Consider the following 27125-nt stretch of genomic DNA (forward strand, 5'->3'; position numbering starts at 1 on the left):
ACATCCATCATAATTCCCAAAATATCCTCCATCATCTTCCATTTTCTCAGTCAATCACAGTAATTTTCTACTCAATTTCTCATGTCATATGTATCAATACAACTATATCTGATAAGAATGAACTTGCAATATTTTTAAAGACCAGCCTCTCGAAGATATTCTTTTAGGTTATATTTATTTAATAACTTTTATCATCTAATCATTAGTTGAGCCGTGTTTATAGTTTTCAATGTTTAATAGCATCTCCATAGATATATAGAATAAGTATCATCGTGTTAAGTCTATTCTATATAATTGTAAACTGCGATAGGTTGGTCGTAACCATTAACCAAGCTTTCAAAGAAGAATTTTGCAAAATAAGTATCTCCATAGAAGAATATTATGAATAGAATCATTAAGTTAATAGATTGGTGATGTTTTGTCTGTAAAGATGAAAGACTAAGTTTTCCATGGAAAATAATTGATTGGATTGCCTAAGATGATTTGTCCAAAAGGAAGATTAATTGAATTTGACTTCCTAGAGAGACAAATTTAATACTAGGAAAGACGGATGAAGGACAAGAACAAATGAACTCTTTACAAGTAATTTTTTTGAAGGACATGTTTGTAATAAAATATTGTAAAATTTATGGGTTTGATGAATAATTTATTGGATTCAAATAACTCCACTCTTATTATCATTAGAGTTGGACTTCTGGCACCCTTCAAGAAATCTTTTAAAACCTTTTTTTTTCATTTTTGTATCTATTGAAAAAATGGAATAATGAGTTGCTATTTAAAAGCATAATTTTGAGTATGACTCACTTACTGTAAATAGAAAGTCAAGGATGATTCAAAATTTCCTTTGTGAGTACTTCAAGATCATATATTTGTACACTCAAAATGATGCTATAGTGAATGATAACTTATCCCTTAAAGTACAACCTTAACTTCATTGAATAAAAACAAGAGTTATAAAAATTATAATGGCTAGTTAAATATGAAATCAATTCTAGAATTTATTATGTGCAACTACTATTTAAATTTAGAATTTATTGTAACATTATAACAGTAAATTAATTCATATTTTAATATGAAACTAAATCCAAAATTTAATATATGGTTAATGAGGCAACATTTATATTTTTAATTTAATTTAAGAATTAAATCAAATGTTTAATAGGGTTATGCTTTTAATTATATGTTAAAAGTAATGGTTACAAGTGGGTTTAAAAAAACTTAAATCAAAATTTATGGATAAAAATGCCCCTCTACTAAATTCTATAAATTGCCTTTCTTTTTCATTTCAAGAAAGTGATAATGAGAAACAAGAGACATATAGAATGTCCAAAAAGAAATGACAGATAGAAGAATAGGATTACATAATCTTTAATTCATATTCTTCCCTTGTCACATATCCATTTTGATAGAGTTCAGACACAGTGGAAGTTTGCTTTGGCATAACTTGATTGTGCACCAAAGTTATTAATCATCATTGTATCTTAGGAAACAGACGTCATTTAAATCTTAAAACACTTGACTCTAAGAGTTGAATTTAATTTAAAGAAACTATAGTATTAGATAGTCCTTGGTTTGCATTATATTCTTTTGTCTTATTTTTTGTTATTATTTCATTGCAGTAAATGTTATTTTAGTTGTAATATTTGTTATTTTGTAATGTCCCAATTTATGTTTCTAAATTCAGAATTTGTTTCTCTTATATTGTATAGCATGTATTTTTCCTACAGTAACAATATTTAAAAATAATATAACTTTCTTAAAACACACCACTATTAATGACTAAAACAACCTTATTTTAAACTACTATTCTCCATCAGACAGTGAAGCTTTCCTCTTCCAACCCCATATTGATAGGTTTATTCATGTTGCTCATAATATTTTTTTCCTCTTTTCTCTCATCTTTTGAATCTTCCGTCCTCTCTTACTATTTTTTTTTTTTGGTCACTCATCTTTAGATTCTTTTTATCTAGGCCAAGACTACTTTGCCAATGGGATAACATACCCAATTAGCTTGCGTTTTAACAAGGTCATTTTCAAGAGTGTGTTTAGATCCTAATTAGAGAATCAGAATACGGAATCAGAATCGTTCACAGCTTTTAATTTATAAAATAAGGGTGAGAATCAAAATCAGAATCAGAATCGGGCGCAACCCACAAATTTGGGAATCATTCCCATTGATTTCATTCCCAAGGGAAGTTGAGAATCAAAGTCCAATTCCCAAAACTATCTATTTTCCCTAATTGAATTTTTATAATCCCTAAATTGCCCTACATCAAGTTCCATTATTTTTACATTTTGGTCCCTAAAAAAATTATGAAAATACCTAAAGTTTTGTATTATTTACAAACAAGTCTTTTATTATCAGTAATAGAATAATAGTAGTAGTAATAATAATAACACAACAATTAGCAAAGGATATTTTAGTAACTTGTAATAGTCCAGTTCGATTTTAAGATAAAGTAAACACATCAATAGGAATGTAGTTCATTCAAATTCTAATTCGTTTAGCTTAAGTAAACAACTTATTTTTATTTAAATTTCCCATTCTCATTCCAGCTCATTCAAATCCCCACCTATTCAGATTTTCGTTTAATAAACACACCGTAAATATCATCTCATAGTTGGTAGAGAAACATGCAGTCAATTAGGAGTAACCTAAAAAGCAGGTTATGGGCCGATCACTTACAGGCAAAAAATTGTTTGCTTAAAAAATAACTACTTCATTGAAATTAACAACTGATGACATAATAAATTCAACCAACCATTATATGCAAAATAAAAGCTACAAACTACTTTTGTAACCTACAAGTAATAGTTTCACTAATATTAATATATAATTTCTTTAAATAATATCTTAAGTTTTTGCAAATGATCAAGTACTTTGCTACTACGGGTAAACATCTTGTCTTTGGTCTCTGTCAATATGTACGTGACATTTTTTTTATTTCTTAAATTTTTTTAAAGCTAGAGGAATCAACAAAGTGCAATCAAATTTCTTTTGAACCTTCTACCCTATATATAATTGAACTCGAGTGACCAACCAAATAAAATAACTTGAAAGCTACTCAATTAACAAAATAAACCACTCAACCAGATTATGTTAATTATGATATAATTTATCCAATATTATTCATCATAAATCATGCAAAATTCATAAAAATTCACTAATTGATGATCTCTTACAAATAAGACGAACAAAATTCCCATTGATTTTTCTTTTGTGTGATATACAATATAGTAAGTAACTTATTTTTTATGCACTAGCATCTAGTGATGAATTGCATTTGTTTTAGCGTTCAAGCTTAGCAACTTTGGCTCTGTTTGAAATTGAGGTGCTATAACTTATTGTTGTAGCAAAAATGTTATAACTATAAAATAAAAGTTAATATTATTTAGTAAATATAATTTTTAAATAATAATTTTGAGAAAATTAATAAAGATATAATAGATTTTTTATAAGTGCAAAATCAAATCAACTTAGCTTTCAAGTTACAATAACTAGTTTTACTAAACATTTTAGTGCTATAACTTTTAAGTCACAGCTGCCTAATCTCAATCCCAAACAAGTGTTTTGTATTAGTATTAATTGTTAAAGTTCATACTTAATCATAAAATAAAAAGCAGAATCACATATAAGTAATATTAATGCAATACATGATACAATATTTATAATTAATACTAATCCAATTAGTATCAGGCTATCAGCTTATATACTTTACTTATTTAACAATATTATTTCATTATTTTCATAATATAACTTTAAAATCTCATCTATTAAAGTAATTTTATAATTTTTAATAAAAGATTTCATTGACAACCAAATAACTAAAATTTTTTCGAACAAAAGTTTTATTTGTAAAAGTTCTACTTAAATAAGTTATATTTGAAAAATCTATACCAAAAAGAGCCTTAGTGCATGTTTGGTATTGCTTATCTAACAAGCATATTTAATCTCATAAGTTCTTTTCAAAAAGTTTGTTATTGTTTAGTTGTTTTTTGAGTTGAGGTTTTTATGATTAAATAAGTTATTTTACCTCTATTAAAAGCTCTCATAATGCACATAAAGGAGGAGTCGTATGAGATTTTCATCTCATGTATGGTTTTGAAACGGAGAATTCTTTGAATCGAATGACGACCATAACAGATGTTTTTAAACTTTTGAGAGTAGAGGTTAAAACAATTTTGTATAGTGTTAAAATGTCTAAAATATCTTTCATTTATTTGATGGTTTTATTTCATTTTTTTCATAACATAAGTTTAGAAAAGATTATCTATTAAAGTAATTTTTATTATTTTTAATAAAAACTCTTATTAACAATCAAATAACTAAAAATCATTTTGGTAAAAGCTCTACTTATACAAACTCCAATAACAAAAGTACTATTTAAAAGGATATACTAATTACTAATATTAATACATTTAGAATACCATATACTTGTAGATATTTGAGTATATGTCTAAGCTTTTATCAAAAGTTAAGTAGTTGATGATTTCTTTCTCAATGTTACATTACAAGTATGTTGGCCTATTGAAGCCCAACCAACTTCCAACCAAGTATAAAAGAGTAAATTTCATTGTGCCTCCCTACTAAAGTGACTATCTTCAAAATACCCCCCAAGGATACTAAAACATCACTCTACACCCCAATTGCCGTGATCTTCTCGTTTAATTTATGAGCTTAAAGGGTAAAATTGTATTTGAACAAATACCGTAACGAGCGTTAGCCTAAAGAATTATGACATGTCAAATCAAGGTAGTCTTTCAACCACTCCTTAGAATTTTATAATTTTATATAGGGTAATATTTTTATAATAAATTATTTTCAAATTTTTTAATGAGAAAATATATAAGTGGTTAAATGTAAAAACAGTAGAGGATACTTTTCTCTTGGCGCGAACCATCATCTTGTTCACAGTTTAGAGAGAGAAACTTTGAAACAGAGCATCAAAATATTGGCCATAAACAACTCATTTTTTGTTCGAAAGACAACAAAAAAAGTGACCATTGGAGAGTGATTGCTGGTAACAACAACCTTACGATGGCAGAGGTAAGGAATTTAATTTTTTCATTCAGTTATTTCCATTAAAATCGGTTTAGCATCATTTTTTTAAAATGCAGGAGAATATTAACTATAACAATGACCTGTATATATGAAAAATTTGTACTATTATTGTTATTATTTGAAGAAAAATAGGTTTAAACCCTAGTTCTTAGTGAATTGGGGCATTTTGTTTTCATTGTACCATTAACAAAATTTATAGTATTTCCTTCACAAACAAGTTGCTGCTGGAGATTAAAAAAAGTGGTTGTTTAGCAAACATAACTAAGAAACTGAGTTATTGATATATTTCTTGTATGTTTTGGTTTTGGTGATGAATATTTTGGTTTTGCTTTTAATTTTAGATATCATGCTTACATTGGTGTTGTTATTAATATTTGTAATGTTTTTGTTATGGAAGGGGCACTTGAGGGTGAAATGCATTGTCAGCTTTCTTAGTGAAACTTTTAAGGTTGACCTCATTGACCCTGACTTTCTAAATAGAATCGTTCTGATCAATGCTGCAATGAAAAAAATGGTTGGGAGAAACAATTATAGAGATGAGAGATTCATCATTGAAGTTACACTGCCATGGAATGAGAAGAAAGGTACAATAGATAATGATCATGAGCTGTATCAGATATGGCAGTTGTGCAATGAGAAGAAGTTTACAGAGATTGTGTTTGACATGACCATCATACCACTTAATGTGACGAATGTAATTAAAAGGAAGTTGTTCGAGGATGATATAGAAGATATTACTACTGGGCCTGATGCTGAACCTTAGAGTGTGTTATTTGTGTTTCAGAGGCAACCAACCGACAATGTTGAAGCACAACAATAGGTACATGCAACTGCTACTGAAAAAAGAGGTGGTAAAAGAAAGTCAATGGCAAGAAAGTGTTCAAGAAAAATTTCAAAGACCAAATTTTGTAGGCTTTCCATTTCAGAATCAGAGTCTACACCTGAGGCCACCACTACAGCAAAAGATAATCTTTAAACACAAATCATAACTGAACTTGATACTACAACAAAAGCTGACAATCCTGAAACACAAACCATAATTAAACCCACCACTGCAGCAGAACCTAAGCCTGCAACACAAACCACAACTGAACCCACCACTACAGCAAAACTCGAGCTTGCAAAACAAACTACAACTGAACCCACCATAGCAGCAGAACCTGAGATTGCAACACAAACCACAGCTCAAATCACCAGTTTTAAGTCCACACCACATTCGGATCTTACTCATGAGTCCCCACTAAAGTTGAACATGATATTCAAACTACACAAAAGGTACTAGAGAAATTGAAGGCACCTATCAGCAACTATATACAACTCAATGTGTTTGGTCCCTTTGTCACTCCTACAAAAGGGGCTACAGATAAAACATTTCCATGTTTTAATCAAGTCACACCAGAACTACCACTACATTTTGATCAAACCTCATTCTTAATACCAGCAACAACAGTACCACCTTAGTTTGAGGAAACCTCATTATCAATACCTACATTTAATCATCCTTTAGGTGATGGTGGTCTAGAAAAGGGTGCTGATGAGGGTAAAACTAACTCTGTACACCTTTCACAGCATAATGATCACTTATATGATTTTCATGTTGTTGATGAAGGCTTGGATGACTTTGCAGTGGAAGCTAATGAGGAAGATGTTGAGGCTGTTGATCCACCATTGTCCCAATCTTTAAAGAGTAATACATCCCATAGGTCTAGAAGATCCATGGTTGCACATTCTCAATCAGAGGTAGCAATTGATCAAGCAGAAGATACAGTGCCTACTAATGATTTACCATCAGAGATTGTGCAAAATGAACCTTGTAAAAGAAAGAGGAAAAATGTCAGCAAGTCACCTATTACTATCACCCATTCACATAGGCAAGCTAACAAGAAAAAGTCTATTGTTGTCCAAATTAGAGCTTCTCAAAGGATTACAAATCAGAGGATGCCTCATTTTACTACAATTAAGGCTGATAAAAAGACCATAAAGAAGAAGAGAATGGCTAACTTTGTAGATTCTGAGCAAGTCATACACAAGCCCAAGGCAAGCAAAAAGAGTAAATCAAGCCACTTGGATGATGGTGCTGGCCCAACAAGACATACAGACAAAGATGATGAGATGCTACCAGTTGAGGAAATAGACTTCCACATCCAGTCTGAATTAGAAGATGACATGTGTGAAGCCACAAGAGCATATAAGAGTCAACTTGAAGACGAAGTTCAAAACAAAGAAGATGATGACTTACTTGATGGATATGAAAGTGACAATGGTGACTATGGGCCACTTTGACACTCAGAGGATGAGCATTCATTTAGCAGGATGTCTCATGCATTGTGTGAGCACATGTTCAATAGAATTTAGAGAGGGAATAGTGTTCAAGAATTTCAGAGAATTTGCATGGGCTCTGAAGGATTACTGTATTCAACAAAATTTCAAGGGTATGAGGATCAAGTTCGAGAGAAAAAGGATTTTGTGTGGTTGTTATGCAGACAAGTGCCCATTTAGAGTATATGTTGCACTTCAAAACTGGGGCAAGTGCTTTCAGATTCGGACTTTGCACAACATACACACATGTAAAGGTCTCGATAACAATCTTAAGGTAACTGAAGCTTGGATAACAAGAAAGTACCATAATAAAGTGCTTGCTAATCCAAAGATAGGTGTTGACATACTTGTGGATGATCTGAAAAAAAAAATGCATGGGGTGACCGTTGCTCCACAAAAGGTTTATAGGGCAAAGAGAAGAATTTTAAAATCAGCTATGGTGGTGACCATGTTGAGAGTTTCAAGTCATTGTAGGATTATGCAAATGTCATCAAACAGCAAATGCCAGGGGCATTGGCCTTGTTGAAAGTGACAAATCATGACACACCCGCTGATAAGTGCGGGTTTCAAAAGATTATGGTAAACTTCCTAGGCCTTATATATGGGTTCAAGGAGGGTTGTAGGCCATTCATAGGGCTTGATGGCTATCACTTGAAGGACCATTTAAAGGTGTGTTGTTTTTAGCAGTAAGTTTGGATGCAAATCAAAGGATATTTCCCATTGCAATTTGTGTTTGTGAATATGAGAATACTGAAAGCTGGACTCGGTTTTTTAGCCACTTGCAAGAGTATTTAGTTGATGATAGGCAGTTGACATTCATGACTGACAGACAAAAGGAGTACTTAATGCACTTCATTTGGAGTTCACTAAAGCACAAAATAGGTTCTGTGCAAGACATGTGTTTGCAAACCTCGAGACAAGATTCCTATAAGTGGAGTTAAGGGATGAGTTTTGAAGGGCAGTTAGAGTATCAACTAAAGATATTTTTGTAAAGGCAATGAATGGTATATGAAAAATTGATGAAGATGCATTTCAGTGGCTGAGAAAGTTAAATCTCAAGCATTAGTCAGTGCATGTCTTTGAGTAAAGTGTAATCACACAACAAACAACATGACAAAAAGTTGGAATGCATGGCTTGGTGAAATGAGAAAAGCACCAGTTATAGCTGTAACACTCCACTTAAATATTCATTTTAAAGATGTTTAAAACACTGTGCTTTTATAAATATGGATTAAAAAAAATTCACACAACAAACAAAACTTTCTTACATAAAGTAAAAGTCATACAGAGATTCCATAATTTATTTCAAAATTGGATTATTACTTAAAGCTAAGATATTTTTTTTATTAAAACAAAACTGAGCCCATCATAAAATCCCAAGGTCTATTATGTCCATATGCACTTCGTCTTGCCTAGGACTTGGCGCCAGCTTACCCTATTTATCATTACCTGCATTGTAAGGACTTTATGAGCTAATGTCCAGTAAGATAACACTTAGATGCATGTATAACTTATTATGCATATGGATAATCATATTAAGTTTTTAAAAGAAACTTACAAAACAACTTTGTTAAAGCCCTAGGTATGTTGCACTATAAGGCTGACACTTTTATTCTTTAAACGTTATGCCCTTGGGCCTCATTAGTTTATTTTTTGGGCGTTATGTATCACCGTCCCCAAAAGATTTCTTTTTACTTAACTTTGAGGGCTTTCCTTCCTTAGAAACTTTGCCACCTATTTTTTATAAATTCATTTTCTGAAATATCTTCTTCATAATGTAATCCATGATATACATGTATCTAATGCAACTTATATTATAACATTTGAAGTTCCTAGATGCATAACAGAATCAACACAACACTATTTAAGAACAAGATTCTTTAATACAGGCGGCATAGCCGACCATAGCATAATTAAGTATAAGTATCACAGATTAGATGGCAAAGCCGACCATAACATAGCTAAGTATCATAGATTGGGCGGCAAAGCCGACCATAACATAATTAAGTATCATAGCTTGGGCGGCAGAGCCGACCATAACGTAACTAAGTATCATAGATTAGGCGGTAGAGCCGACCATTACGTAATTAAGTATCATAGATTAGGCGGCATAGCCGACCATATAAGAATTTAGATTATAACTAATCACATCATAATAGCCATCACAATATAAAGGAATGGTTAAAACTGAAGTTAAATATGAAAATATTTTTTTCCTTACATTGTAGTTGAAATGTTACTTACCTCTTGACCTTGACTTCTCTAGATCTTTCTAAATTAAGGATTTCTCTACTCTTGATATTATGACTTAGAATAGAAGAGAATGAAATTTCTAGGTTGGATTGAAAATGAAAGGGGGTAAGGGGTATTTATAGAATTTCTTAAGGCTAATGGATGGCTAGGATTTTGCCACCATAAATCTTGAAATGCTTGAGATTAATCTTCATAAATTACTTACTAAATTATATAATTCTTAACTTTCTCTACATACTTCTTTTACATCATCACTCATGTCATTGCTTATGTCATCATATTTATGTCATCATTACTTAGAATAAATATTTTATATTATTATTATTTTAATACTTAAGGGAGCTTGTTAACTTAAAATAAATTATAGGGAAAATATCACCGTCCACCAATTTTTTTCAACTTTTTTAAAAATACACAATTCCTTCTTTTTTTGGCTGGAATCCACCTAAAGTTACATTTTGTTTCACTTTTCCACTTCCATTTGGAATCCGTTAAGAAAACTAACGGAAACTTAAAAAAATGACCATTTTACCCCTCAAAACGAAAATTATAATTTCACCTTAAAATTTGTCAAAAATAATTAGATTAAATCTAATTATTTTCTCCATCGGTTAATAAAGAAATTAATTCCCCAACCATCAAATGCATGTTTTTTTTTAAATATGTCTGTAATTAGAATGCTAAATTATAACAGTAGTATTAAAAATAACACAATCTCACAAACCATGAATTGAATTTAAGATAAATAGAGTTTTATTATTCATTGAGTTATAATCTCTAGTAATTAAGATTTTTTTGTACTTCATTAACGTACCAATAATGATATTCATCATTAAATCTGATTATTTTTTGTATTTTTTTGGGTGAAATTGTAATTTTCATTTTGGGGGTAAAATGATCATTTTTTTAAGTTTCTTTTAATTTTCTTAACGGATTCCAAACGGAAGTGGAAAAGTGAAACAAAATGTAACTTTAGGTGGATTCCAGCCAAAAAAAGAAGGAATTGTGTATTTTTGAAAAAGTTGTAAAAAACAGGTGGACGGTGGATATTTTTCCTAAATTATATTATATTTAAGTGTGAAAATTGTACCTCACAATAGCTTTGGTGGAGCACACTAGAAAGAGCATGATGAAAATAATAATTGAGAGAAGACAAACTTGTTTGAAGTGGTCAAGTGATATTCCTGCTTTTATTAATAAGAAGATGAACAGCATGCTGAAGGTTGGTAGAAATTATCACGTCATACCAACAAGTGATGCCTTATATGAAGTTAAAACAGGCCAATAGTCTTATATTGTCAACCTTGAAGAGAATACATTTAGTTGTCGGCTGCGGCAGATTAGTGGCTTACCTTATAAGCATGCAATGCCTAATATAGCTCATATTTGGGCTACTTATGAGAAGTATGTTGCCCTTGTTTCCTAAAGTATGTATATTTGAGATGTTATGCTGGCATTATTCATCCATTGCCGGACAAATCTAAATGGCCACATGTTGAAGCTAATGAAATATTACCTGCAATTGTTCAAAGACCACCTGACAGACCTAAAACATGTAGAAGAAGGGAGGTTGATGAACCACTAGTACATAGAAGAAGGTTTGTAGTATGTTGTTCATACTGTCGAGGTAAGAAGACAACGCGTATATTGGTAAGTTTGAATTTGCTTACAATTTAATTTTTTATTTTTGAAAATATTTTTAGTTACTGTTACGTTATCTTCAAATTGCCCCTATCTAGAGTGACTACATATGGGAGGTAAGTTGATGTTTTTACATTTTTTGGGATGTAAATTGAAGTTTTGTCACTATATGTTGGGAGTAATATGAATTTATCATAAGGATTAGGTGTACTAACATTATAACTATAAAATTTACTTTAACTATACTGAACAGAAGCATCGCAAGAACTTGGCAGCAACCTCTAGCTTAGAATCATCATTTACAGGAGTGAACGTTGTTGGAAACTCAGCATCTGATGGATCAGCAGTTGAGCCATCACTTAATACTTCTGCGCCTACCCCAAAACAATCAACAAGGGGTTCAGCAACAAAGGAAGCAGCAGGAATAAGCAGAGGAAAAGATAGACGAAAGAATGCATCAACAATAACAAACACACCTTTTGATCAATTTTCAGTGCCACAAACAAGTGGCATTAAAATTAGAGAGGGAGACAAATATGGTGGGACCACTTCACAATCTGCCCTAGTTCAAACAAAGAGAGATTTGAAGGGCAAAGCAGTCGCTCAAATTGGTTGTAAGTTTTTTCTTTTTCTTTAAAAATTATATAAGATATTTTTTTTTCTTTTTCTTAAAAAATTAATCTTTTTTGTTTTGCCAAAATGGTAACTACTAATTGGGGATTTATGTTGTAGAGAAATACTGCTACAGTAAATGGCATGATGGCAACAGTATGGACATTTATAGAAAATAGTGCTGTTGATTTTGATATTTTGATGCTTTTGAATACACTACTACGACAGTGCATATATATATATGTAATTAAAACCTAATTGTAGATTTAAAAAACTAAGATGCAGTATGTGTGCTCATGTTTTTGTGTAATTGTTAATTTGATAATTTTATCTAAGGGAAATTATAATTGCCCCACCTCTGTTTTACCTTACGTTCATCCAACCACCACAAAATTCGAACATGTTTTCTGCACCACATTTTTTTTTATTTTATATCAATTAGCCACTTTTTCACTAACGCTGTTAAATAATTTAAAAAAATGATAATTTTACCCCTAAATAAATTAACAGACAATTTTATCTTATAAAAACCTTTGAAAAATAAAAAATTATAATTATAAAAATATCCCTAATTTTAATAAAAATAAATCTCAACTAGAGGTGCTCAACTAATTTTTATTAAATTTAGATTTTATAAAAATTTTAATAATTATTTTTATTAGAAAATTATAATTTTGTAAAATTTTAATAAAAAATAACTGAATTTATTTATTAAAAAATGTAATTTTACAAAATTTTATTAAAATAAATGAATTTATTTATTAAAAAATAAATCAAAATTTTTAATAATTTAGGGACTTTTATTATATCCAAAAATTTTGCAATTATTTTTGTAATTATATTTTTTTATTAAAAATAAAAATTTAATTTTGAGATTTATTTTAATTAAATTTAGGGGTATTTTTATAATTATAATTTTTTTTATTTTTTAAAGTTTTTATAAAATAAAATGGTCTTCTAATTTATTTAGGGGTAAAATTATCATTTTACTTTAATTATTTAACGGTGTTAGTGTAAAAATGGCTAATTGATACAAATTTAAAAAGAAAAGTGGTACAGAGAACATGTTATAATTTTGTGGTGGTTGGATGAACATAAGAGTAAATAGAGGTGGTGTAATGATAATTTCCTTTTATCTAATTAGTTAGGCTAAATTACTATTTCTTGGGGTTGTTGCAGTTAATATTTGGTCTGGTTTGTAATCCCTTTTCATAGAAGTTGGAAAGGCAAAATGTAATATGCTACTAGTGATGGTGAATATTAACTACAACAACATAAGTGTAATATTTTGTTGAATTGAAAATACATATCACTAAATATAATACATGAGCTTCTTTGGTACATAAAAGTTTTTCATTCAGCTATTTAATTTAATTTAATTTCTACTAATTTCTACCCTCATACTTCAGTTATGAGCAACACTAAGCATATACATCATGCAAAGTACCAGCATGAGCAAGATAATATGCAGTACCCTAATGATTGAATGTGATTTTGCAATAAGTTTATTAATTCCCATCTCCAGCATCTTCTTGTCTTTAATTCACATATCATCATCACTTTTCGAAACCGTCATGTAACTTTCCCAATCCTCTTATAAGTAATCTATACTCGTACATACTTAGTTTCCACTATCTGAAGAAATTACAGCCTTTATTATTGCATTTGTAATACAGCTTCTTAGGATTTGCAGCAGACTCTAAGATGTATATAGATGCATGTTTACCATAATCTCTGCATGTTTTGTTTCTGAACTTGAGCACCTTCTCATTGATCTCCAACTTCTCTTTTTTATCTTCATCTTCGTCTTCTACATTAAATCAACTTCCTCTTGAAGATGACATACCTACTGTTATTTTTTTTTTTTTTGTTATGTCATGTTTGGGATTTTGCTAAGTATGGACCTTGTTCAAATCTGTAAAATAATGGTCAGTTTGATTTTTGAATACAAATTGTAATAGTCATGGAGAGAGAAGGATGATTTTGATTTTTGAATTCGAATTGTAATAGTCATGGAGAGAGAATGATGATTTTGATTTTTGAATTCGAATTGTTATAGTCATGGAGAGAGAATGATTTTTTTTTTCAAAATGAGTGGTTGAAATCACAGAGCAAATCCCAGTAAATAAGTGTTATTTAATGGCATGTCTTGTAATTTTCTTGAATCCAAAGCGCAAATAAGGAATCAACTTAAAACTTTTTGACTAAACAAGTAAATATACATTTTAAATATTTATAAGGCTAACACTACCACATTTTTTGACAGAGATGTCACATCAAAACCTCACACAATAACACTATTAGATAGAATATTATGTTTCTCAAGAGGATAATCTCGTAATTTAATTATTCAACATTAGTCAACCGTTTAAAGTCACGACAATTGGGGGGTAGAGTGATGTTTTCATATCCTTGGGGGCTATTTTGAAGATAGTCACTCTATTAGGCGGCACAGTGAAATTTACTCATATAAAAATTACCTTTTTTTATTTGAAGAAATATAAGGAGAGGAGAGAAAAAAAAAAGGATGAGAAGGGAAACAAATAATGAGAGAGAAAAATTTCATATCTAACCAAATAATGAAAATGATATTAACTATCTTTTTCACTTATTTTCCCTTCCTCTCTTTCTTTTCCATTCTTCTTCTCTCTTACCATTTTTTCTAACCACACATGGGCAAAATACAAGAGGGAATTTGAACCCTTGGCCTCAATAATGAGGTAAAAAGATAACAACTACCAAGATAGAAAGTAATGATCTTGTCATAAATTAATTACTATAAATTCAGAACACCTAATATTGTTACTCATTTTCATGATCAAACTTGGTTAATCAAAATAAGTGTTAAAAAAAAAAGACAGTATATTTTGATAATACTTGCTATATTTAAATTTTTTACATGCAATAGAACTGTAGTGTGAAGTGTGGACCACCGATTATTTTGATCATTGGCAATGATATTTAAAGAAGGATATTTAACAGAAAATGTGTTGAAATATTTATAAATCAGTATCAATTTATGGGTCCAGCTATTGTGCCCCTGCGACACCATTCCTCCGGTTTTGGCTTTTGTGAGATAATTATTGGCAAATTAAAGTTTGCTCCTTACTTTCTCATTCATCTACATTTTTTACTTCAATATAATAAAAAATTACAGTTAGCTCATTACTCAAACCCCTAAAATTACTCTTCAAAATTCAAAACCATTTTCATCTAAAATTTTATATTCCTAAACTATTCTCATATAAAAAATATTTTATGAATTCAAATAATCTTATCCTTTAACTTTTAGCATTCACTCATCTTAACTTGAAATGACTAAGATACCCACTAATATTATTTTAATGTTTAATCATTACTCTTTTCTTTTCTCTCTTTTTCTCTCCACTCTCTTCTCATCTCCTCCACTTTCCTTCATTTTCTCACTTCCCAAACATCCATTATAAAGTAGATTTTTTTTAGATTTTATTATTTTAGAGAATTATATTTTGTACATGATAAAATAACTTTACTTTTTAGTATTCATTTGCATATAATCATTATAAGTTAAAAAACAAATTGCATACAATCACCGCCAATTTTATTATCATGATTACAAATAATATGTTCAAACTTTCTATTTCAACAACCAAACCTTTTAGCCGCTTCTAGGCATGAAAAATTTTGATTCATAATTTTTAGGTGTAATTGCAATTGCATATGCCATGAGACATATGATATGGTTAGAACAAAAAGGAGAAATTCATTTTTGAGACTGAATGTGATGGTGATTAAATCTTTTTCTACCTTAATTTTAATAAGGGTATAATTAAATTTTATGTGATTAAAGTGATAAATAAAAAAATCTCACCGATGATGATGGGCTAATCACTTCTAAATGTTGAGAGTGGAGTTATAAATGTCAATTTATTTAGCATGCAGTTAAATTTATCATGTGTTAAATAGTGATCACTAAATAGTACATAGATATATTATATATTAAATTAATAATATGCATTAATGCAAATTTAAAAAAAGTTATTAAAAAGTCAAATTAGGTAATGCACTTAAGTGTAAAAATTTTAAATAATCGAAAGTTATGTGTCAAAATATTGAAATTTCATCATTTTTAGTGTGCAAGCAAATAATAGAAATCATAAAGTTAACAACTATAAAATCCATCTAAATCATCAAAACTAGTTTTATGTTGAATCTAATGGTTCATAGGAACTGAAAAGAAAAGGACAAAATATGGGGTATGGTGCCAAACGAACACCATAGCTGATGGATCCTCAATTTAGGGTTGGGAAAAATTGGATTCGGAATCTGATCGGGTTTCGGGTTAATCGGATTGGGAAAAATTTCATCTGAATTCAACCCAAACTTATAACCTGATCCGATCTTATTCGAATATATTCTGATCAGATCAGATCGAGTAAAAAAATCAAGTTGAATTCGGTTCAGATCGGGTTCAGATTAGAACAGAATAATTAATTTCAATTCATATATAACAAAAATTTTAATTGAAAACATTCCTTGGATTAACATTTAAGCTGGATGTTACAAATTCAAAAAATATAGATTCGTTAATTAGTCGAAAGAAAAACACAATGTGAATTGTAAACCCATTGTCTTTTGAAAAAAAAATTAAAAAAAAACATATATGATAATATGAACAAGTAATCCCCAAAGCTTAAACAGTTGCTGAGCATATATAAACTTTAGCAATTTACATGAAAATTAGTATATACCATCAAAATTTCAAAGGACAAATTTCGAATTGATAGGTTGGAGTGGATCTTAGATTTGGAGGAAATTGGTGATTGTGCAGGCACGGAGCAACAGATCTGGTGGCTGCATTTGCAAATGATGATCGACGGTGACTACACTGCATCTGTATGAGTGTGTGTGTTTTGCTCTGTTATTGAGACAGTTGAGTGTTGAAAGTTGACTTGAGGTTGAGGCTTGAGGGTAAGCTGGTGAAGGAGGTTGCAACTGGTCTGTGTGTGTGGTGTGCATGTGGATAGTGTGGTGTGTATTTGTGTAAATTGTAATTTGTGTCTGTATACGTGTGTGTATGGTGTGGTATCGGGTTTGTTTTTGTGTGAATACTAAATTGTGATTTGTGTGTACGAGTGTTAAGTGTTTTTTTTTTTTTTTTGAAGCCACCGGATCGAGTTTTCGGATCAGATCAGGTTGGCAATATTGCATCTGATCAGATATAGCCTTCAATTCAATCCGATCCGAACCCAATTTTTTTCGAATCGGATCGGGTCGGATCGTATCGGATATTTTGCCCACCCCTACCTCAATTTATTCACGTCATTGAAAAAACACAATATTCTAATTTATCACTTTTCTTATTTGTGCTCCATTAAACAATCCGTGCATTTTTCAATTGTCACCGACGATTGAGCGAGTGGTTAAAAGGAGGAAAATAAATGGACTAGTGATCGGACCTCTCTGGAGAAAGTGAAAGACAATTACGGCTATAGCTTAAGAACGGTCAGCTGACTAGATGAGTGTTCTCCACTCGCGACAATGCACAGCAGTAGTACACACTACACAACAACTTGGCAAGGAAGCAGAATAAAGAAACTTCTAAAAAGCATCGACCAATATATATAAATATTTGAAACAAAGCATCGACCAAATTAAATAATAAAGTTATATTATCGATAATTTGTTTGATTGGATACTGTTTAGCAATTATAATCCATTTGACCTCAATTAATTATTTTAAAAGACAAACCACGAAAGTAGTCGTAAACGACACTCGCTAGACGTATCAACACGTGCCGCACAAAAGAAGCGAGTAAATAAAAGACGCGCTTAAGAAACCTTTTTTATTTTTATTTTTTTGTCAATGGAAATTAAATGCTAACCCCAGTGTGGCCTCGTGTCCAATCATGTGAACCGCTTCAAAATTCCACCAAGCTTGTGTGACACGTCAGCTGAAGCCACGTAATCACCACTAAAAATCTGGTGGATTGCCACGTCAGACTCCAGGTAACGAGCGTAGAACGAGAGAGAGAAAGGGTTTGGGCAAGGACGGAGTTGTCATTTTCGAGCACCTACCGCCTTTTTATAAGGGTTGTGGATGGCGTTGTTGGGGTTTTCACGGAGCAAGGGAGAGAGAGAAGACAGTTCAGTAACCTAAAGAGAGCCTCTTCCTTTTCCCTTATTATTTTATTTCTATTTTCTCTTTCTTCTCTCTAAATATTTTACTTTCTTATTATCTTTGAAGGAAAGTTTAAGAGAGAGAGAAAGGAGACAGTGTGTGTTTGTTTGTGAGCTCGTGTTGTTGTTGTACGAGTGGCCCTTTTTATTAATATTTAAAAATCATTTCAGACAGCGGTTTTCCGATAGCGGTTTCGAGGTAATAATGGTGGTTTTGGGGTTTATTCATCCTTATCACGACGTATTACTCGTTTGATGAATGTGATTCTCTTTATTGATGTTTGTTTATCTCCCGTTATGGATCTGGCCTGCTAGGGTTTTAGTTTATGTTGTTGTTAGCGATTGTGGACTGTTTCGTCCGGATCTATTTTGTTTGGTACTTATTTGCTGAATGACTTGTATTAGTATTATTGTCTTCGTTTTTACTCTCCTGTTGCTACTTTTTGTGTGTTATGTACTTTTGCTGGAGATCGTTAGATCTTCTCCGTTTGTGTTTATTCTGAATTTTGATTCTATGTTTTCAATCTGTGGGTCAGTCTCTTGGTTCTGAGGCAAGTGCTTTAATTTTTTCTTCAGTTATTAATATATGACTGGATATTTTTGAAACTCTTTACTTCAAATTTTTCTTACATATTTTATTGAGAATTCATTATTCAGTGTTGTGGTGAAGAAATGTTCATGTTTGTAATTTTTGTTTTAAAGCGCATAAATTAACTAATGTTGTTTTCATATATTTTTCCTTTCATGTTGCCTTTTGCGTAAGTGAGCGCACTTGTGATATACACTATTAATGTTTCAGTCCTATTTCCTGCAGTAGTTGGTACTACATCTCTTTTTCTCTTCTTTTACACTGTTGATGGCTAAGATATATTGCTTCTGTGACTATGAATGTTCATAGTTTTTGGTAGATGACTTAATTAGCTCAGTCTTTTTACATGCAATGAAATGTCAGGGTGCAGTTTCTGTCTTTGTTGCCTAATGTTTTCATGATCTTAATTTTTCTTTTTCATTGTTTTATTTGGTAATCTTTTGTGTTGGATTTTATGACTTCCTTGTGGTATTCTATCATAGTTGATTATTTTTTTGTTGCATCCAGGTATCATTATGGTGAGGAAGAAAAGAACTGAACAACCGTCTACTGGGGGTGAGAGCTCTGAATCCCAGGAAACTAGTGCAGGTGGTGGTCGTGGCTCTCAGCGCCCATCTGAAAGGAGTGCTCCACCTTCTCAGGGAGGAGGTGGAGGCGGAACAGGATACCAAGGTAGTGGAAGAGGCTGGGGTCCTCCGTCGCAGCAAGGAGGCCGTGGAGGTTATGGCGGTGGTCGTGGTCGCGGTGGACCGCAACAGCAACACTATGGTGGAACCTCTGAATATCAAGGCAGGGGAAGGGGAGGGCCACCCCAGCCTGGAGGTCGTGGTGGGTATGGTGGTGGTCGTGGTGGTGTTGGTATGGGTAGTGGTGGCCGCGGAGGACATTCTGGTGGCCCAACCAGATCTTCACAAATTCCCGAGCTACACCAAGCAACCCCAACTCCTTTTTCATCTGGGGTGATGACTCAGCCCACCCCATCTCAGGCAGGTTCATCATCCCATTCACCTGAACTGTCAGAAGTTTCTCAGCAGTTTCAGCAGTTGTCTTTACCAGAAGAAGTTTCTTCGAGCCAAGTTATTCAACCTGCGCCACCCTCGAGTAAATCTGTGAGGTTCCCACTTAGGCCTGGCAGGGGTAGTACTGGGACAAGGTGTATTGTCAAGGCTAACCACTTCTTTGCCGAGTTACCTGATAAAGATTTACACCAGTATGATGTGAGTTCTCTATTTTTGTTTCTATCTTTCCATCTTCTTTATATCTAGTACACTAGGTTAATAATTGAAGGTGTTAATGCAATATTAGGTTACCATAACACCTGAGGTCACTTCTCGTGGTGTCAACCGGGCTGTGATGGAGCAGCTGGTGAAACTATACAGAGAATCCCATCTTGGAAAGCGTCTTCCTGCTTATGATGGAAGGAAGAGTCTGTATACTGCTGGGCCTCTTCCCTTTTTATCAAAGGAGTTCAGAATCACTCTCCTTGATGATGATGATGGACAAGGTGGCCAAAGGTTTGTATTTTGTCAGATTTTTCTATTAACACTGAATTTTCCTTGCTTCCATTTGCACATTATTGCAGTTATCTTCTTTTTTATGCAGGAGGGAGAGAGAATTCAAAGTTGTGATAAAGTTGGCTGCTCGTGCTGACCTACATCATTTAGGACTCTTTTTGCAGGGGAGGCAAGCTGATGCCCCTCAGGAAGCCCTGCAGGTTCTCGACATTGTTCTGCGCGAATTACCTACAACTCGGTAGTGATATTTTTTTCCCCCTCTTGTAGTAGCATGTGCGATCACGTGTGCGATCACGTGCACTTATTTTTTTAATTTTTTTTTAAAATGATATTGAGAGATTGTTGGTTGATAGGTACTGTCCTGTGGGTCGTTCATTCTATTCTCCTGATCTGGGGAGAAGGCAACCACTGGGGGAGGGATTGGAAAGTTGGCGTGGTTTCTACCAAAGTATTCGTCCAACTCAGATGGGCCTATCCCTAAATATTGGTATAAAACTTTTGGTTCATCTATTTTGGTGTGGATACCTGTTTGGCATATTTGTAATATGTTTTCCTCCATTTCCAGCTATTATTTTTTATCACAGTTGCAGAAGCCGGGACGTTCCTGACTATACACCTTCTATTGTTCTAATTATCGATTATTTTATAGTTTTTGGCTTGCATCTCTTTAAGTTTCTAGTTCATGCTGCTTATACTCCATCTTTTTTCCTCACTGTGTAAAATATGTATTATGCAGATATGTCCTCTACTGCCTTTATTGAGCCTTTGCCAGTGATTGATTTCGTACAGCAGTTGCTGAACCGAGATGTTTCCTCAAGACCATTATCTGATGCTGATCGTGTTAAGGTCAGACTTCCCTTGTTTTCTATCCCCAACAAGTTGTAGTCGATCAAATTTGTTTTCTTTTGCTTTTGGAATTCAGTTTTTTTTTTCTTGGATTTATGGAAGTTTATTTGTTCCAAAATCAACTTAATTCATTTGCAGTTTTGGTATACTAATAGTTCTTTGATCAATCAAAATCGCTGTAGTATCTATAATTTATTTGTTATGAGATGTGAGCTGGTTGCTTTATTTATGTCAACAGATCAAGAAGGCTCTCAGAGGAGTTAGGGTTGAAGTTACGCATCGAGGAAATATGCGTAGGAAGTATCGTATATCTGGCTTGACATCGCAAACAACAGGAGAGCTCACGTGAGTAATATAATCTCTTTGCAATTTGTTGAGTGTGTTTTTAAATTGGTTGTTGTCTTGGTCATATGAAAACACGGTTTGAAACTTTCTTTTCTAACATGATTTGTTTGTTGTAGTTTTCCGGTTGATGAAAGTGGTACCCTGAAATCTGTTGTTGAATACTTCTACGAAACCTATGGTTTTGTTATTCAACATACTCAGTGGCCCTGCCTACAAGTGGGAAATCAGCAGAGACCAAATTATTTGCCTATGGAGGTAAACTTGTAACTGTATCCTCGACTTCTATGAAGCATGTATCTGCATGCTAATTGATTGCTTTCTGGAAAATGTAGGTTTGCAAGATTGTTGAGGGTCAGAGGTACTCCAAGAGATTAAATGAGAGGCAGATTACTGCTTTGCTGAAGGTGACCTGTCAACGTCCTCATGAAAGGGAGCGCGATATCATGCAGGTCAGCTACGGTAGTAAATTGCTGGTGTTTGCCTTTAGCATGTATTTATTGACTTTGTTAATAACCTGATGACATCTACCTACTTAATCTCACGGAAGCATTGTATAATGGGTTTTTGTAGACTGTTCACCATAATGCTTATCACGAGGATCCTTATGCTAGGGAATTTGGAATTAAAATTAGTGAGAAGCTTGCATCAGTTGAAGCTCGCATCCTGCCTGCCCCTTGGGTATATTGTCTTTTACATAATTTAATTTTTGTTGCATGCCTTATAAATTTTAGCTTTAAAATTGTGGTTGTTACTGTTTGACTCTTATCTTCTGTTTATGTAGCTTAAATATCATGATACCGGTAAAGAAAAGGATTGTCTGCCTCAGGTTGGGCAGTGGAACATGATGAACAAGGTATCTATGCTGCTATGAAATCATTATTTCTTCCCAGTTTCCTTACACTGGATTAAAATTATCTGGGAAATGTTTGTTGTGCATTATTTGAGACTTCAACAAATATACAAACAACAATCCTGATCTCAGTAAAATCTAATGTTGATTGGATTACCTAATGTAGTTATATTTGTTAGATGAATTCTGCACACATGCATGATAGTTTATTTACAAAGTGTGCAGGTATTAATCACTTTGTAGTGATTTAAAACCTTTTCTGGACAAATTATAATCATTTTGGTTAAAGAAAATTGATTTAAGATGGAAATTGTATGAAATATTGGATCTGCATGCACTTTTTGCCATCACATCTTTTTCCTGATTAATCTATGTTTCTTTGCAGAAAATGGTTAATGGAGGAACAGTGAACCACTGGATATGCATCAACTTTTCTCGGCATGTCCAAGACAGCATAGCTCGTGGGTTTTGTTTTGAGCTTGCTCAAATGTGTTACATTTCTGGCATGGTGTGGAACTCGCTGCCATATGTTCTTTTTGGTTTTTGACTAATTTATTTTGAAAGGGTAAAAGATTGAAAAAAATTATATAATTTCAGAGATGTCTTGACCTTAGATCTGGATGTATGCAGGCGTTTAATCCTGAACCTGTAATTCCTCCGATTAGTGCTCGTCCTGAGCACGTGGAGAAGGTCTTGAAAACTCGGTACCATGATGCAATGACCAAATTGGGTCAGGGGAAGGAGCTTGACCTGCTTATTGTCATTCTCCCTGATAATAATGGCTCTCTTTATGGTATGCCACTAAAATTATTTTCACTTTTCCCTTTGCTGCATTGGTTATTTTCTATTAATCCGGATTTGTTTCCACGAATCTTGTATCAATTTCATTTTTCCTTCACTCTTTTTGGCTTATTTTAGCGCTACCATTCTTTAATCTAAAACTTAATTATGTTGCAGGTGATCTTAAGCGGATTTGTGAGACAGACCTTGGGCTTGTCTCCCAGTGCTGTTTGACTAAGCATGTTTTCAAAATGAGCAAGCAATACATGGCCAATGTGGCTTTGAAGATAAATGTGAAGGTTGGAGGGAGGAACACTGTGCTTGTTGATGCAATATCAAGGCGTATACCTCTAGTCAGTGACAGACCCACTATCATTTTTGGTGCTGATGTCACCCATCCTCACCCTGGAGAGGATTCAAGCCCGTCTATTGCCGCTGTATCTCTTCAAATCCATCTCTACATTGTTTCTGAATGCTTTTTTTCTTTCCTTGCATTTTCCTGAATTAGGTTGTTAATATTTCAATCCTTGTTAATGAGAGCCTTTTTTGAATGTAAAACAAAGGTCGTAGCTTCTCAGGATTGGCCAGAGGTCACAAAGTATGCTGGATTGGTTTGTGCTCAAGCCCATAGGCAGGAGCTCATTCAAGACTTGTTCAAGACATGGCAGGATCCTGTAAGAGGAGCAGTGTCTGGTGGGATGATCAAGTACGATTGATCTGTCTTTTATCACTTATTTCCTCTTGTGTGCACACACTGAAACTTCATTGTCATCTACATCGTCACCTTGGCTTTTATACCTATTGATGTGGAGCAGCATTTGGAAACCGATGTTTGCGGTGCTAACTGTTCTTAAACTTTGTGGGTAGTAGTATAACACTTCCTTCTTTTTTCCCTTTGGGGGATGCAGGGAACTCCTTATATCTTTCCGTAGAGCTACTGGACAAAAGCCTCAGCGCATAATCTTTTACAGGCATTGTCATAATCTCTGATATTGTCCAGCATGTCAATGGTCATTCTTGCTATTACTTATTTAATGTTTTATCTGCAGGGATGGTGTCAGTGAAGGACAGTTCTATCAAGTATTATTGTATGAACTTGATGCTATCCGTAAGGTAAAGTTTTTTTGCCGGTCAATTTTCTAATATGTTTCTTCCAAGTTTGCTCAAGATTGTATTGAAATTGGTTTAAATTCTGAAGTTCATACATCCCACTTATTAATTCTCTCTGATTTAACTTAATTCCAGGCATGCGCCTCCTTGGAACCAAACTATCAGCCTCCTGTGACTTTTGTTGTGGTTCAGAAGCGTCACCACACTAGGTTGTTTGCCAACAACCATCATGATCGCAATGCAGTTGACAGGAGTGGAAATATATTGCCTGGTAACTGATTTGGCTTGACAGTTTCATGATTTTGTGGTTATAGTATGATTGCTGAGATTTCAGATGGGGTGTGAAACTCTTTGTAATAAATTCTGCAGGTACTGTTGTGGATTCAAAAATTTGTCACCCAACTGAGTTTGACTTTTACCTCTGTAGCCATGCTGGAATACAGGTTAGTTATTTTTTAAGGTTCTGTTTTTGAGGTAGTGAGATTGCATTTCTAATATTCCCAATATGACAACAGGGTACAAGCCGTCCTGCCCATTACCATGTTCTATGGGATGAGAACAAGTTTACAGCTGATGGACTACAGTCCCTCACAAACAACCTCTGCTACACGTAAGTTGATTGATACCTCAATATGTTAAAAGTCCCTCATTGAATTGTAATAATCTGCTGGTTGTCATGGTTTCCTAGGTTTTTAGGTTGAAAATTTATCACCTTATTGATTTTTAGCCTAAGATTGTGACATTGAGTCGCTGCTATTCTGTATTATTGCAGATATGCTAGGTGCACTCGTTCTGTTTCCATTGGTAAGCTCTCTCTCTTGCCCGCATTCTCGTATTCAAGTGCATGCACACAAATGCAGATGCACAATCTTGCTTTTTCTTTTTCCCAATTATTTTTATGCAATGTTGTGTGAGGTTTCTGTTGTATGTTGCAGTTCCCCCAGCATACTATGCCCACCTTGCAGCATTCCGAGCTCGTTTCTATATGGAGCCAGAGACATCAGACAGTGGTTCAATGACCAGTGGAACTATTGGACGTGGAGGCATGGGTGGAGGGGTCGGTGCAAGGAGCACACGTGGACCTGGAGTTGGTGCTGCTGTCAGACCCCTTCCTGCCCTGAAGGAGAATGTCAAGCGGGTTATGTTTTACTGTTAGGGTTGCCTTTCCATGAGATAAGAATTCGACATTTGCCCTGAGCTAAGGATGTCAGGATTTAGATCTATTTTGAGAACTCCATAGATGGTTTGCCTTACAGTGTATTTCATGCGATACTTGTCTGTAATGGATGCCAGTGATATTTTAATTGTGCAATTGTGACCTGAATTTTGTGCCGTGCTCTGCTTGGACTGGACCTTACTAAACAGGTTGCAATCAAAAGATGAATGAAAGGCTTGGATCCATGGGGCTGATCCTGGTTAACTTTTGTTCTTGTAAAATTAAAGGAGCATGCTTCTACAATGGTGTTTGTTGGGATTCCCGTATTCCATCAAACATCTGGTTATTGATATGAACGTTCTCTTTGTGCTTTTACACTATTGCATTACACTGTTAATTGTATTGCATTAAGGTATATTGTACTAAGTTATAATTTAATGAAATAATATTATTTTATATTAATGTTAAAATTAAATTAATATTATTTAAATTTATAAAATTTTGAGGGTTTTATTATCAATGTTTGAAATTAAGTAGTAAATAATTATTATATATATATTATTTTTTATAATATAAAAATGATTTAATAATAATATATTATTAAATAATTACATTATAATATTATGTCATATTATTAATAATATTTTATTATAATTTATTTTTATATATTAGTCTCTCGTTTAGTTTATTTGTTTATTTATTTATTTGTGTATTCATTAAAATTTTATTATTATAATTACATTATAGTACGAATTTTTAATTCTATCATTCTAAAATGATTTTTGAACTAATCTCGTATGTTTTAATTATTTATTTATGTTGTGATATTATTTAGAGGTTATTCAATTGCATTATTAAAATTGATCTTTATTTCACAGGTTATATATTTGGGAAATGTTGCCAAAAATTTAAGACCAGAAGCTTAAATCTTTATGAAGAGTTATGATTTTTTTTAACATTTATACTAAAAAAATAATGTTAAATTTCTAAAATTTAAGAATTTTGTATTTAGTATTTTTCTAAATACTAATAAATGTTATTTTCTAAATATATGATTTAAATTAATCACCAAAGAAATTAATATAGTATAGTGCGGGACCAAATATAGTATAATTAAAAATTAATATAGTACAATGTAGCACCATATATTGTACAATATTATTATAAAATAATGTTAATGCAATACAGTATAATAGAATATATCTATATTAAAATAATGTAATATTTTAATTTCGTTTTTGCTTTGACTGGGAATTGAATCAATAAAAATAAAGAGGTGAAAGAAAGATAACGAACGAAGAATTCAAAAAAGGGTTTCCAAAAAAGAAATGGAAGAACAAAAGTCATGGATTTACAAAAATCATGTGTTGTGCCTCTGGATCGAAACTAAAAAAGAGATATCTAAAAAGTTTTGATGATTCAATAATAATATTATAGTTATGCCAATTGGGAGTTCTTAGTTACTTTGGCTGGGCAAATCCTAGTGACGGAATAATTAAGTCATAATTTATTGAACAATTGTATCATTAACGATTTCTTTAGTTTTTCTTTATTTTAGTGCGAGGGACTTATCATGAATCCATTGATTTCTGCAGCTTCCGTTATTGCTGCTGGGTTGGCTGTTGGGCTTGCTTCTATTGGACCTGGAGTTGGTCAAGGTACTGCTGCGGGCCAAGCAATAGAAGGGATCTTGAGACAGCCCAAGGCGTAGGGGAAAAATACGAGGTGCTTTATTGCTTAATCTGGCTTTTATGAAAGCTTTAACAATTTATGGACTGATTGTAGCATTAGCACTTTTATTTGCGAATCCTTTTGTTTAATCCTAGAAATAGGAAGGGAAATTTACTTATTTTTTTCTCTTATTTATTATATCTGTGTTTTCTGACTTT

General features: G+C 32.8%; 1 protein-coding gene across 1 annotated transcript; it reads left to right on the top strand.

Moving 5' to 3' along the window:
* Positions 1-17975: 17975 nt before the first annotated feature.
* On the top strand, positions 17976-25611 carry LOC18050293 (protein argonaute 1). The gene is made up of 22 exons (XM_006441279.2): positions 17976-18245; positions 19143-19852; positions 19941-20149; positions 20238-20387; positions 20503-20636; positions 20886-20995; positions 21234-21340; positions 21457-21595; positions 21673-21789; positions 21911-22018; positions 22122-22193; positions 22576-22698; positions 22821-22983; positions 23148-23407; positions 23534-23676; positions 23879-23941; positions 24020-24083; positions 24216-24351; positions 24450-24523; positions 24596-24690; positions 24853-24884; positions 25016-25611. The coding sequence occupies exons 2-22, from the start codon at positions 19151-19153 to the stop codon at positions 25234-25236; spliced, it is 3222 nt and encodes a 1073-aa protein (XP_006441342.1). The 5' UTR covers positions 17976-18245; positions 19143-19150; the 3' UTR covers positions 25237-25611.
* The last annotated feature ends 1514 nt before the right edge of the window (positions 25612-27125 follow it).

This window comes from Citrus clementina, unplaced genomic scaffold (genome assembly GCF_000493195.1).
Source record: "Citrus clementina cultivar Clemenules unplaced genomic scaffold, Citrus_clementina_v1.0 scaffold_3, whole genome shotgun sequence".
NCBI lineage: Eukaryota > Viridiplantae > Streptophyta > Magnoliopsida > Sapindales > Rutaceae > Citrus > Citrus x clementina.